We start from the raw sequence: 13,757 nt of genomic DNA, 5'->3' as shown, positions 1-13,757 counted from the left end.
ACCTTAAGCTTAGAAGAAAATAATTTCCATTTGATCTTTTTTTTTCTGAACAACTAGGAATTTAAATTAAGGAAATTTTACTCTAAAGGAATAATTTTCAGCTCTAATGAAGCAAGTCCTACAACTAGGATCATCTAGTGCAGTTGCTGGAATGTGAGGTAAAAGCGAAGGTGTCACCAGCATGCTGGGATGTGTGTCCCTCCCTTTAACCACAACTTGTGTGATAACGAAGAAAAGCAAAAAAATAAGAGGATGTATTGATGATACACAGAAAACCAGAAGCTCCTTTGTGACAAAGGGGAATTCCTTCTGCCCCAAAGTTCAGTCTCTTGTGACAAAAATATCTGTATGTTGGCATATGATAGCTTTCACTTTTTAAAGGGTTAAAATCTCTACTAAGAAATCATTACTTCTAATACAGAGCCTCAGTTTTGCTTCCCAATTCTGTTTTGTTTTGTTTTTTTAATACTTCGCATTTCTCAGCCGAGGCAGGTGACTAGGGGAGAGTTTAATGTATTGAACTCAAAAACCATGCTGGACATTTAGAAATACAACACATTCGGACACTCTCCCACCTATGAGCATTTTGTCTGATAACCGTACGTACCGTTGGAGCTGCCAGCAGTGTGGGGCTGACTCTGGAAGGTTCTAGAGCGGGTGCCATACTGCCCTGAGAACTGCCCACTGGGCAGTGGTAACTCATTCCACGCACCACGTGAAGGTGGGTGGAGGCTCTGTGGTGCCTCAGCAGAGGAGTTCATACGCGGAGGCCAGACTGAATCCAAATCCTGGGGTTCTTCTTTTAATTTTTCTCCCTCTTTGCCCACACGCTGGTAGATCCTGCCAGTGCTGTCATTCAGTAATCTTCTCATTCCTGTGATTTGTTTTTTAATTTCCATGCTTTCATCTCCTAATGGAAACAGGGCCAAAGAGATGTGCATGGGCAGAACAAAACATAACCCGCCACCAAAAAACACACTCCTTCTTTGTGTGGAAAAGATCCCTGAGTCCAGAATACAAGCTTTTGGAAAGTTAAGGAATCTTTAAAAATTAAAGGAAGAAAACTGGCTATGGTCTGAAGAAACCAATCATTTCCTTGTGCATCTCATTTTAACTTTCTTTCTGGCTACATTCTCTTAGGATAAATGAACTTTCCTGAGTGGCTTTTATCAGGAACACACTTCAAATTCCCTCTTTGGAAGCATTTTCTGAGTGAGGGCATTGTAAGAAAATGAGCTGAGACAGAAGACCCAGGATGGGACTACACGAAATCCTGTGCTTGGATCTGCTGTGGAGATTCACTTGGGATGGACGTGGAGGCCAGCTGGCCAGCTCACCAACCTGGCAGTAGGTGTGAGTACCAAGGGGGATGTGTGGCATTAGTTGGGACCTAGAGCTTTCTGAGGATGGGTGGTTGGCACAGCAGCAGCACCATTAGCATGGGATGCACCCCAGTATGATGCCATGGGTGTCAGAAGTGACAGTGTAAGAGCAGAGAGACAGCCAAGGCAAGGGAGGAGAGGGCTTTGTCCTTCTCTGGCCTCAACTCACTGAGGGAGATGTCCCTGCAATGACACTTCCCTGGACCTGCACTGGGGGTACTTAATAAATATCTTAAAGGTAGTTCTAAAATTATATAGATATAAAATATTTTCCATAAATAATAACATTAGAGGATGCTATTTGGAGCTATTTTCAACATTCTATCTTTTTACACTACATCAAGCTGGTGTCTTCCTAAAGATTGGGAGAGGTGGATATTTCCCCTCCTCTAACCAATCACTCCATTAAATGCTTAAAATATAAACAATGATAAAAAGAAAAGGCCTATGGAAAGTATCAGAAAAAAAAAAAAAAGCTCCTGCAAATAAATACAGCACATTTAATATGATGATGTTTTAATGCACTTAGCATTGTATAAGCTAAATTTCTCTGTGGAATTGGTAACTGTATAATGAATCTAGGTATTTTGTGTTACCAAACGAGGTACTTAATTAATATATGGATACATTATTGTATATAAGGAAATTTTTATATACTATTTTGAAATAAGTATCTCCAATTTTTTAAAAAAGGTAAAAACATATTAATTCTGCCTTTAATATCTAATATGGGTAAACACAGATGACACACATTTCCAAATTTACAATATTGTTGTGTGCTGGTATCTGCTTGAGAGGAGATGTATTTTCATTTGTGATGGAACTAGTTTTGTACTAAACACTTGTGAAAATGACAGCACAGAGACAGTAAGTGATATTCCAGATTTTCTGCGAATGAATGACTAAGCACAATTTAAATAATGCAGAGCCAGCAAAATTTATGACCTCCTCAGGATGTCTCCGGAACAGGGTGTGTCTGGAAGAGCTCCCGGAGGAATTCCGAAGGAAAGCTATGGGCAGATGCTGAGTTGGCTTCTGCACCCAGACACACACTTCCCCGGCTAGTGAATAGCACGGCCTGGGCAAGAAGCTGCTTTCCTGTGGGGTTTTTAATCGTCCATTTTCTAGATCAGGGAAGTACATCCAGGGCTGAAGCACACTGGTCTGGGCTGGCACTGCTGGCACCGCTGGCACTGCTGGTGACCGCCACTCCCCGCCCTCCCGGAGCCCTGGCAGGAGCTGCACCAGCCCAGCCGCTTTCTGCCTGCCTCTCGAGCCAGTGCCAGCTTGCTCCTCCACGCGGACCCTGATGCATCGAGCAGAAGGGATGTTCTCTTTTCCGAGGTTCCACCTCTGCTCTGGAGGTTCCACTGTGATACAGTGCTGTCTACTAGGGTGGGGGGATGGGGGGAAGAAAGCAAATCCCTCGATTCTGCTAAAAGCAATTCTGCTTTGTCACGCACGACCTTTGTTCCTTAGTTCAGAGAACTACCAGAAAGATCGTACCACTTGAATTCTCCGTACTTTCTCTGTCTGCGTGGAGGACCAGAAGCCTGTGCTGCAGGTCTGAGTCCACAGGAGGAGAGGAAAGTATAAGGGGGCTTCTGGTTCCAGGCTGTCCCAACAACGCTGACAGACATTGCTTCCAAAGGCAAAACAAAACTCAATCAATGACATGATCAGGAGCCACTGGGGCCTGAGGAGGAAGGTACTGGCGGCAAAGGAGGATGCCAGGTGCCAAGGCACCCTGACGGGTATCACTTGGGAGACAGTGCACCGTCTACCTGCCTGCGAGAGATTTCCAAGGACAGGATAGAGAGAAGCTGCAGAAGTCAGTGAGAGGAAAGTCAAGGGGAAGGTTGAGGAGGGGCTGATCTCAGAAAGCTGCTCAGAGACAGGCTGGGCGTCCCCTGAGGACCAGCAGATGCAGGTCCGCAAATGGTTTCGGGGCAACTGAATTGTCCTTCCTTTGGCCAAAGAAGCAGGGAGGGGCCCTGAAAATACCACCCAGGGAAGAGGTCCCAGAGCTCTGCTACACCTGCAGGTGACGATGGTCTTCAGCAGGGAGAGGGGAAATGTGGCTTTGTGTGTTGGGGGCAGATGGAGGAGAGGGTCAGAAATGAAACCTGGAGACCAAAAGCCAGGATGACAAAAGCAGCTGAGTGAACTGACATATACTGGGATGGACTGGGTGCTGAATCCAGGCAAGCAGGGTGAGCCAGTGAAGGTCCGGCCAGCAGATGCTGGTGTGGTCCAGCGACAGGCCTGTGGCGGACTCCCTTCCCAAGTGTGCTAACCTACTTCTCCCAGACTTCAGCTCCCTGAAGCATAAAATGAAGATCTGAACCAGGGGCACACAGAGCAGCTGAAGGGGGATGTGGGTTTTTCATAGTTACAAGATGTTAACAGAGTACTTGATGCCTCTGAAAGTCACAGGTATCTTTCTCAGAAAAAAAGTGGCTTATTCTGTCCACACAGTGGAACCCATTGTTTTTTGTTCTTTTTTTTTTTTTTTTAAGGGCACAAGTTCTTTGACTTAAAAAGAAATGGTGAAAAGTATGGTAAGAGATTGAAATTGGAAGTATTAGTTGACTTCTATTTGTCTTTCCACTTGGGATCAGTCAACGTCTTTGTCATGTTTAATGCCAGCAGAAGGGAGCTCTCAGAGACCATGGGCTAGCTCCAGAAGTATGATTCTATAAGGAAACGTGTGCACGTTCCTGATTTCTTTCCAAAACTATCTATGTCTTTACTTACACTGAACTCCAAGAGGCTGACTCTTTTTTAGGAAAGACAAACAAAAAGAAATCTTACTAAAAGGTGAAACAACCTTAATGGAAATCCTCTTGAGAGTCTGGACAAGGTCTAAAAAATTGCGAGTTAAACCGTATCTTTGGCTAAATTTCCAGACTCTATCAGATCACTTTTCTTTACATAAGCAATATACATAAATATATAATAATTATACATATGATGATTATGCATAGTAATACAAACAAAGTCTTGCATCACAGAAGTAAGTGATCTTACTGATCTCTCTTAACTTGGCCAGGAGAGAAGAAAATGCTACATATGGTCTGGGATGATAAAAGAAAAAGATGGTAATGTACAAACATACAGGGAGAGATTGTGCATAAACATCTTATGTCTATCTCTGTCTTACTATGAAGATTCATGAAGAACAGTCATCATATCTTTGCCCTACAAATGTACTAATGTAGATATATGGTAGGTATTCCATAAAACCTTCTTAAGTGAATGAAAGAAATGGCTTATCAAAATCAGAATGAATCTAATAGAATTAAATGCAATATAAAGTTGTAAGCAAACAATATATTAACAGAGTGGAGTGAAAAAGTAGCAAAAAGAAATAGTTCAACAAACATTTATCAAGCACTTTCTGAGCCTCAGATATATAAAGATCATCTGGTACAAATAAAAAGATAGCTCCTCTCCAAATCTCTCAACATTTTTTACCCACATCACTTTATATTGATTAGTTGTTCTGAAAAATGGTCTTGATTCTTCCAGGCCTGTTGACCCCTAACTCTATGAACTGTGTGCTCCAGGAATTCAGTGAGCAAACTGCTCTATTTGCAGACCTATCCTGATGATCCTGCTTTGCCTAAAGCCCCAGCACAAAAGCTGATCACCTCCAATTGGGGCTGGGGATGGTGGCTCCCTAAGACACCATGCTTCTGGCCCCAGGAGAAAGCTCCCTGTTCTCTGAGTTGATGCCTCAGAGCTCTACCCTTTCCCCCCTTCTTCCTGAACAGCAGTTCTGTGTGCCAGGAGTTCAAGCTCTCTAAGGGGAAGGACAGGTGATGAAGTTGAAACATATAGCGAGGTCATCCCATTAAGAGCCATACATGCCAAGCGAAAGAAGAATAATTTTACACTGGAGATACTGGGTTATTACTCTGGGTAATTTTAGATTATCTCTTTCAATAGAAAGATAGTAAATAATCAGGTCTATCCTTTAGAGAAATAATTTTGGCAAAACTATGGTGAACGTGGCATGGGGCGAGAAAACCAGTTACAGTGTCATTGCTGAAGGCTGGCCGAAGGGCCATGACAGTCTGTGCCAGGACTGGGAAGAGGGAGGTGCAGGAGGTGTGGCTAGAGAGAGACACTTGAGAAGCTTCATCAAACAGACCTGGTGATGGGCTGGACGTGAGGATGGTGCGGGTGGTGAAGGAGGAGAACCAGTGAAAGATAATGCCAAGGTTTCTAATACCAGTCAGGGAATTTGGAGAAAAAGGTTGCTGTGGAGTGAGGTTATAATAAGCCTAGTTCTGACAAAGAAAATTCAGATAATAAGCAGGCAACTGGGAATGTAGCCATGTGCATGGCTGGTACATGAGGCTGACTCCAGAGCCATTCTGTTAGGAGTAGCTACCACCACTACCAATAGTAGCCGGCCCTCTGGACCAAGTAAGCCCCTGGGTTCGCTAACAGTTCAGGCGATGGAGGGCACTGTGTACGGAGATGCCAGACTTCCATCAATCTAGAGTGCAGAGAGGGCAAAAGCCCCCATCTCAATATGAAAAGCGCCATGAGCTCATCTGTCTCCAAGCTGGGAAAGTGGGTCACCCATTCCTCCTGGGCTCCCTACCCCTAGGGCGAGCAGCAGTCACCTCAGTCAGAAATGAGTCATTTCCAACGCCTGGCTCCCCGTGCCACCGACATCAAGTCCACTGCAGGACTGCCACACTTGGCAACATGCCTCAATGGGAGGACAGACAATCTTATTAAAGGACCAAGGGACGCTTCTGCCATATTCAGTACGGGCTGTCATTATACTATCATGTCCAGTTTTGTACAATTTTAAAGAGGCTGTTGAGGGTCTATAGGAGGTCATGAAAAGTCAACAGGATAGATTAAAGGGACGAGGACAGGCCACAGGAGTTGGGTGTTTCACTGAGAAAGAAATGGTTATTGAGTGACTTGTCTTCAACTATACTGTGGGTTGTTACGGGTACGATATTCTTAATCAGCCAAGGAGAAATGGACTGAACTGTAGCTTCCAGGCAGGAGACTGGGCAACATATGGTCTTCAAAAGCTGACCCTTGCAACTCATAAACACCAACAACACAGCAGAGACACATCTGAGAACATGTGCAGGAGGGACGAGAATGCTTTTCTGTTTGGCATGATGAAAAAGTTCTGGAACCGGATAGTAGTGGTGGTTGCCCAACATTGTATATACTTAAGAAAGAGAAAGCTTTAAAACCCTTTGCATTTTTTAGGTAATAACATGTTAAATGAGAAAACAGTTGAGTGCATCAGTATGATATACTAAGATGACCCAGATTTATACTGAACAGTCCAACTATCTCCCCTCAAATACTAGTAGCAGCAGCATGGAGCCATGCTGAAGAAAAGACCCGCAGTCAGTCAAATGACAGCAGTGAGAAAGAGAACAGGGAGAGAGGACAGGGTCCTTCATGCCAATGCTACAGCCTTTCTTCCGCACACATTGCAACGGATGGGTCTCAGAGCACAGGAATGTGAAGCAGACTCTGTGCTGGGAAAGGCCTGATGTTGACACCCTGATTCCAAGCCCATACTGATATGCAGATGCTACCAAGGTCCCACCTAGCCACCCTCAGGGCTGAGAGCCATATTTACAAGAGACATGCAAGACTGGGATTCTAGACCATTCTGCAAAAATGGTCTGCAAAGCATTAGAGAGCCATGGTTTCCAAGTGACCCTTTTTCTTCAATGCAGCCTTAGGCGGAACCCTAATAAATAAAGCAGAGTAAAGTAAAGCCTGTTGGAGAAAGCATGCCAGAACCCGCATTCCCTGGGGTGCATTCAGAAACTCTGAGGGCACCACACAGCATCATCTAAATGCCACTGAGATGGGAGGAGGTAAAGAGTATCTACAGAATCACTTAATTGGTTGAATTGAATACTATGATTAGGAATATCTAAACTGCTTGTGTGCTGGCACATGTGTGAGGAATCCTGTTATACTGAAAGTTATAGATGAAAAATAATTAAGCAGCTCAGGATATACATGGCATTCTCATTGAAAGGGCAACTACATTCCTTTCAAATCTACTTAGTGAATATCAGGTTCATTCATCCGTTCAATAAATATTTATTGTACTACTACTAAATATGAGATACTGTGTGACTAAAAAAAAAGGAAAGGAAAAGAGATATAAGCTCTAGTGGCTCCCATTCAGGAGAGTGTGGTCCAGCAGGGGAGATGTGTGAATGTATAATTTTAAAAATATGATGCTCTTCTACTGAATGGCAGGCTTGCCCAGTATAAGCCACCTGAAGCCAGAGCGGGGAGGCTGGAGCTCTTTTTTATCTAAGGCTGAGCATGTGAAGCCAGGATGGGTACCCGGAGAGAATGCCATGGATCCTAGCTGGAAAATAGGCCTTCAGAGCAAAAAGAGCTTGAGATGGCTATCAAGGGCCAAAGAGCAAAGACATATCAGGAAATGAAGCAAGGACTAGTGATTCAAAGTGGGCCATCACCATTAGTACTCAGCTGTAAAAAAGGAAGAGATCTTGCCATTTGCAACAACATGGATGCACCCAGAGAGCATCATGTTACATGAAATAAATCAGACGGAGAACGATGGATACCATAGGCTTTCACTTATATGTGGAATCTAAAAAACAAAACGCACAAACAAAACTGAAACACAGTCTTAAACACAGAGGGCTGGTGGTTGCCAGAGAGGAGGCAAGTAGGAGGATGAGCAAAATAAAGGAGATTAAGAGGACAAATGTCCAGTTGTAAAATAAGCCAAGGGGGTGAAAAGCATAACACAGGGAATCTAGGGAATCTAGTCAATAATATTGTAATAATGTTGTATGGAGACTATACTTACAATGGGGAGCATCGTGTAATGTATAGAATTGTCTGTCTGCTATGCTGTACACCTGAAACTACCATAATGTTGTATGTTGACTATTTCAAAAAAAATAAAACCAACTGGACAGCTATAAAAAATGGGACTGTCATGCTGTTTCTCAAATGTGTCCCTCAAAAAAACACCTACAAAGAAGACTAAACACCACCAAAAGAAGTTTGGGGGTCGGGGGTGCCTGGGTGGCTCAGTCGGGTAAGCGTCTGTCTGCCTTCTCAGGTCATGAGCTCAGGGTCCTGGATCCAGCCCCATGTTGGGCTCCCTGCTCAGCAGGGAATCTGTTGCTCTCTTTCCCTCTGTTGCTCCCCTTGCTCATGCTAGCTCATGCTCTCAAATAAAATCTTTAAAAAGTTTGGGGGGCAAAGTCCTAAAAGGAGAAAAAGGAACTATTTTTTTTCATGTCTTCATATTTTACCTTAAAAAATAAATGTCAATATTATACTTTGCTCTCCACCAACTGAGATGTGTAGATTCCTGTAATCCGTGGAACAACACTGGGCGCCAGTTACAAGTCTGCAGTTTAAATTGGACTGGCCAGTGAGAGGAGGAGCTGAGCTGTTACAGAAGGCAAACAGCTTAGCTTTTTTTTTTTTTAATTTATTTTTTATTGGTGTTCAATTTACTAACATACAGAATAACCCCCAGTGCCCGTCACCCATTCACTCCCACCCCCCGCCCTCCTCCCCTTCTACCACCCCTAGTTCGTTTCCCAGAGTTAGCAGTCTTTACGTTCTGTCTCCCTTTCTGATATTTCCCACACATTTCTTCCCCCTTCCCTTATATACAGCTTAGCTTTTTAAGTCAGGCTTTTGAATGCCCCCAGCTACTTTCTAGGAGTACATCTCTAGCATCCACAACCGAACAGACAAAACAAACCAAGATATTGTATAATAAATGCCTTGGACATGGCATAAATTACAAGTGTTCAGGAACTGATAAGGAAGAGATCATTTTAAACTGGGAGGATTATGGCCAGTGTCATGAAGATGGTGAGATGTGAGTTGGTCAACATAGATGGCTAGCATTTCCACAGGCCCTTCTGGGAAGAGAAAGAAGGGAACGGTATTGAATAAAGACTGAAGGCAGAGAAAAACAAAATGGGTAATGGTGAATAAGCTAACTTAGCTGGAGTTGAGGTACTGAGTGGGCAAAGTGAACAAAGGACCTTGGTGCTTTTACTTTATCCTGCGAATGACCGGAAGTCAACAAAGTTTTTTCCATGAGACAGCAAAAGATAAAAAGCAGCTGGAACTCCCCAACCAGTTCAAAGAGTAGGTCTGCTTATCTATCCCTCAAATGTTCTTCTATCATAGAAAACAAAGTTTTATTTTATACTAAATATAACATGGCTTCCCAACTGAATGCTCCTTGGATGTGTAAATACAGCCATCATTAAATGAGTAGGTCAGAAGCCACCACTTTAAGTAATGTTCAAGAATAACTGAGCCAGAGTTAAAATCCCAAATACAAGGGAGAGGTCTTCAATGAGGAAGATAAATACGAACAATAAAAAACTGGGTAAAAGGCACAGACAAGTAATTTACAAGGGAAATAGCTTAAATCCCTTAATCTTCAAAATTATTAATGTAATGAAAAATAATGTTAAACTCTATTAATTTGACAGAGATTGTAGACTCATGAAACCCATTTTTAGTGAGGGTGTAGGGCTACAGTCACTCTCATGCTGTTGGGAGGGAACCTTTCTGGAAGGAAATTCAGCAATTCCACTTCCAGGAATTTATCCTATAGAAACATCTCAACAAGTACCCATAACTCATATACAAGGATATTCACACTATGGCATCATTGTACTGTGAAACACTGGGAACGATCCAAACATTTATCAATGGAGCATTAGATATGTCAATCGTGGCATGTTGGTGTAATGAAATTACCAGTATATGTTTATATACCTGTAAAGAATGAAATAGTATTTTTATAGTCATTTGGAGGTATGCACAAGACAAATTGTAAACTCATGACAGTTGACATCACAGTGACTTCATTTGCTATTTTATTCACTTATTTATTATTAAAGATTTTATTTATTTATTTGAGAGGGCACAAGCAAGGGTGAGGGAAGAGGCAGAGGGAGAAAGGAGCTGAGCAGGGAGCCTAATGATGCAGGGCGTGATCCCAGGACCCTGGGATCATGACCTGAGCCAAAGGCAGATGTCCAACCAACTGAGCCATCCAGGTGCCCCGCTCATTCACTACTTTATAACCAGGGCCGACTGCCTGCCTCAAACTAGCTACTCAATTCTTGTGAAATCAACAGAGACTTGGTTAAGCAAAAAAGTTAGAAAACATTATACAGTCTGATCCCATTTTCCTTTCGTAGTAACACACACAAAAACAACTCTATGGTTAATGGTGGTTGTTACTGGAGAGTGTGACGGGGACAAGATGTTTTCCTTTATACATTTTTTTCACCTTATCACTTTTAACTTTAAAAATGGTTTTGAAATGAATATGTATTATTTTTTCCTAAGAAAATAAAATGACCTAGAAGAGTTATGTATGATCTTCTCCCTGTGGTATCCTGATGCTGAGTAGAGTGGCAGCTTTGGACATGAAAACATTTCATATCACGTCACCCAGGAAAGATAAACTTGGACAGGAACAAGTAACAGGTAGCTGGGGAGAGCACTGCAAAGCAAGTCAAGGAAGGAGGGTGCTGGGGTGGGGTCTACCTTGTATTTCTAGGTGTAAAGGCCTGAGATTACTTTCCTTTTTAATTTTTCTTAAGTGTGTGTGTGTGCGCATGTGTGTACGTATGTAAGCAATCTCTACCTAGCCCCACCTAGCGTGGGGCTTCAACTCAAGACCCTGAGATCAAGAGTCACATGCTCCTCCAACTGAGCTAGCCAGGCGCCCCAACCCATGTTTTTTTTTTTTTTTTTAAAGTAATTTAGCAGTATGTAGGGGGGGGAAGTGTTATAGTCACCATTTATACCAGGCACTCTAGCAAACTCTCTGCCAACTTTTAATCCTGATGACAAGCTAAGAGAATGTTCATGAATACATTTTACCCAGGAGATAACAGAGACTTTGAGATTGGAGATTTAAACCAGGTGGGTCAGGCTCTAAGGTCCATGAGCTACTCTACTGAGGTGCTCAAGGAATTGGGTGACTGGCAGAAAGGAGGCCATTCACAAAATAATCCAGCTATGTGGTATCCAGGAAGCAGTCAGGACACACACTGGGTGGTGTCTGAACCAGTTAGCACCTTAATCACCCAGTTATGTTAACATATATGGTGGAAACAAATCATTGTACCAAACCATCTATGGATTCCAACTTAGTTGTACTGTTTCTAACTTAAGAGTAATAAGGCTCAGATATTTCTTTTAAAATTGGCAGCACGGTTCACATGAATCCTGTTAGTTCTACAAAAGCCAAATATTAACACTTAGAAGACGTGCAACAAGAATTTATTTATGTTCATGATTCTGTGAAACATAGCAAAAGTCTTCGAATGCTGGCAATACACATAGGTTAAATATAACAAACTGTAGACTAAAAGCTGCTTCCATCTTCCTATAGTAGCATAACCAAAATCTTGCCTTCATTCAATAAGAGATAAAATGTTCATAATTTACTGTCTGGAAAGAGACGATCCTTTTTTGTTACAATTTGAAATGCTGATCCTCTGCTATGCTGTACAGAACACTTCCAAAAGAATGCTAATACAGAGGTGCAAATCTCCCTAACTGAGCTGTTAATTTCCACATCTACATCATGGATCAGTTAAGTATGAATGTGATTAAGCAGTGGCTATAAGTGGCTATACTGCATTTCTTGAGCCATTTAAAATTTTAAAATATTCTAAGTGGTGTTGTACAGTTTCAACTTTAAGGTAAATAGTGCTACTGATGATGAGAAATGGATCGTATTCACAGCACCTTTTTCTTCCAAGGATTTCAGGGAATTCCGCTAAGTCTGAGTCCAAAAGTACCTGGAGAGCTGTAATCTTTCCTGAGTGAGACTAATGACAAATCTCCAGGGGGACGGCAATCACAGCTTAGGTCAGTGGGTTCCCAGCTTTTGAGACCATACTTCACAGGAAGAAATACATTTTTCATGAAGATTTCACACACTTTCTCTCTCACACATACACAATGCTCATAACTAAAAAAAGATTCCTGAGTTTATCCTTCCTGCTTGCAATGCACTCTGACATTTTCTATTCTACTCTATCTTTGTTGTTATTAGTACTGTTATTGTTGTTAGCTCATGTGGGTGACCATCTGCCAAGCTGATTTCATGACCCATTTACAGGTCATAACAACTGGTGTGAAAAGCATTACCTTAAATGTTGAAGTTTTTCAGGATGCTGCCTGAGCAGCCTTCTCACTCGCCACACACTTTCTGGACCCCACCAATCCTCTCTCTGGCTCCAGGGACCATCTGTATATGAGGACTCCTGCCCTGATCCCACTTCCAGGCTCCAGTCCCACATATTCCAACTGCTCACTGGACAGCTCTATTTGCATATTTCAAAAACAACTTTAAATCCATGTCCAAAACCGTATTTAATGCTGACTCTTCCTGAGCTTTACTAAATAGCACCAACCCAGCCATCGAAGCTAGAAACCTGGGACCTCTCTCTTGCCCCACCCTCCCACAGCCAATTAATCATAGAGTCTTACTTGTTGTAGCTTCCAAATTACTTTTGAATCCTTCCATTTCTTTCCACCCCAGGTTCCCATTATCTCTTGACGGGGCCATTGCCAAAGCCTCCAGTGTAGCGCCCCTCCCTCCAATCCCTCTTCTACCCCGAAGCCAGTGTGATCTCCCAAACATGCAAACCTCATTACATGACACACCTCAGTGGAATGCCAACCACCTCATGATGGAGCTGGCTCTGTATCTGGCCTTCCTGGCCTATTTCTCCAATCTTGGCTCTTGCCACGTTCCCTCCCCTTCCCCCAGCCCCCCAGATTCTAAACTGGTGGCTCTCAGGTCTGGCTGCACTTGAGGATCACCTGGACTACTTTTAAAAAATACCATGCCCAGGCCTCACTTCAGGACAATTACATACCAATCCAATTAGTGGCCATCCTGGATAGCTGGAGGGCCCTCTGCCTTCGCTAGAAGGAAGTGCTGTCATTCCCTGGCCTTCACACAGCCCCACTTCTCCTTCATGTCTCAGCTGAAATGGCACCTCTTCAATGGTCATATCCCCTAATCCCCCAGGCCTGCTGAGGCACCCCCATTCTACGCTCCCAAAGAATCCTTCATCTCCCTATTGCAACCTAGTGAACTTTGAAATCTCTTAGCCTGGCACTGGTGGCTACTCCACAAATACCTACAAAATGAATACAAGATTAAGTGAATTCTAGTATCAGGTATGCTGAGAAGCTGCAGTTGACTAAAGCTGAGAAAGAGAATGCTACTGACCAGTCAAGACATAAACCAACATCTGTGCTGTCCTAAAAAAGAGATTCTCATCTCCACAGAGTATGTAGGGTTGGCAA

The 13,757-nt window shown here is 42.9% G+C and overlaps 1 protein-coding gene across 14 annotated transcripts in view; it reads right to left on the bottom strand.

Annotated features, from left to right (window-relative positions):
- BEND7 (BEN domain containing 7) overlaps positions 1-13,757 on the bottom strand; it is an 81,227-nt gene that overhangs the window by 53,393 nt on the left and 14,077 nt on the right. For 13 of the 14 annotated variants that reach the window (XM_077897175.1, XM_077897169.1, XM_077897167.1 and 10 more), the window contains one exon: positions 608-910. The exons of the other annotated variant lie outside the window; for it this stretch is intronic. In XM_077897175.1, coding sequence (XP_077753301.1) covers positions 608-899 — 292 coding nt within the window. In that variant the 5' untranslated portion in view covers positions 900-910. The remainder of the gene's footprint in view (positions 1-607; positions 911-13,757) is intronic. 14 annotated transcript variants of the gene reach the window in all.

The sequence above is a fragment of the Canis aureus genome, chromosome 5 (genome assembly GCF_053574225.1).
Source record: "Canis aureus isolate CA01 chromosome 5, VMU_Caureus_v.1.0, whole genome shotgun sequence".
NCBI lineage: Eukaryota > Metazoa > Chordata > Mammalia > Carnivora > Canidae > Canis > Canis aureus.
The sequence above is the reverse complement of the archived record's forward strand: the minus strand, read 5'-3'. Positions and strand labels throughout refer to the sequence as shown.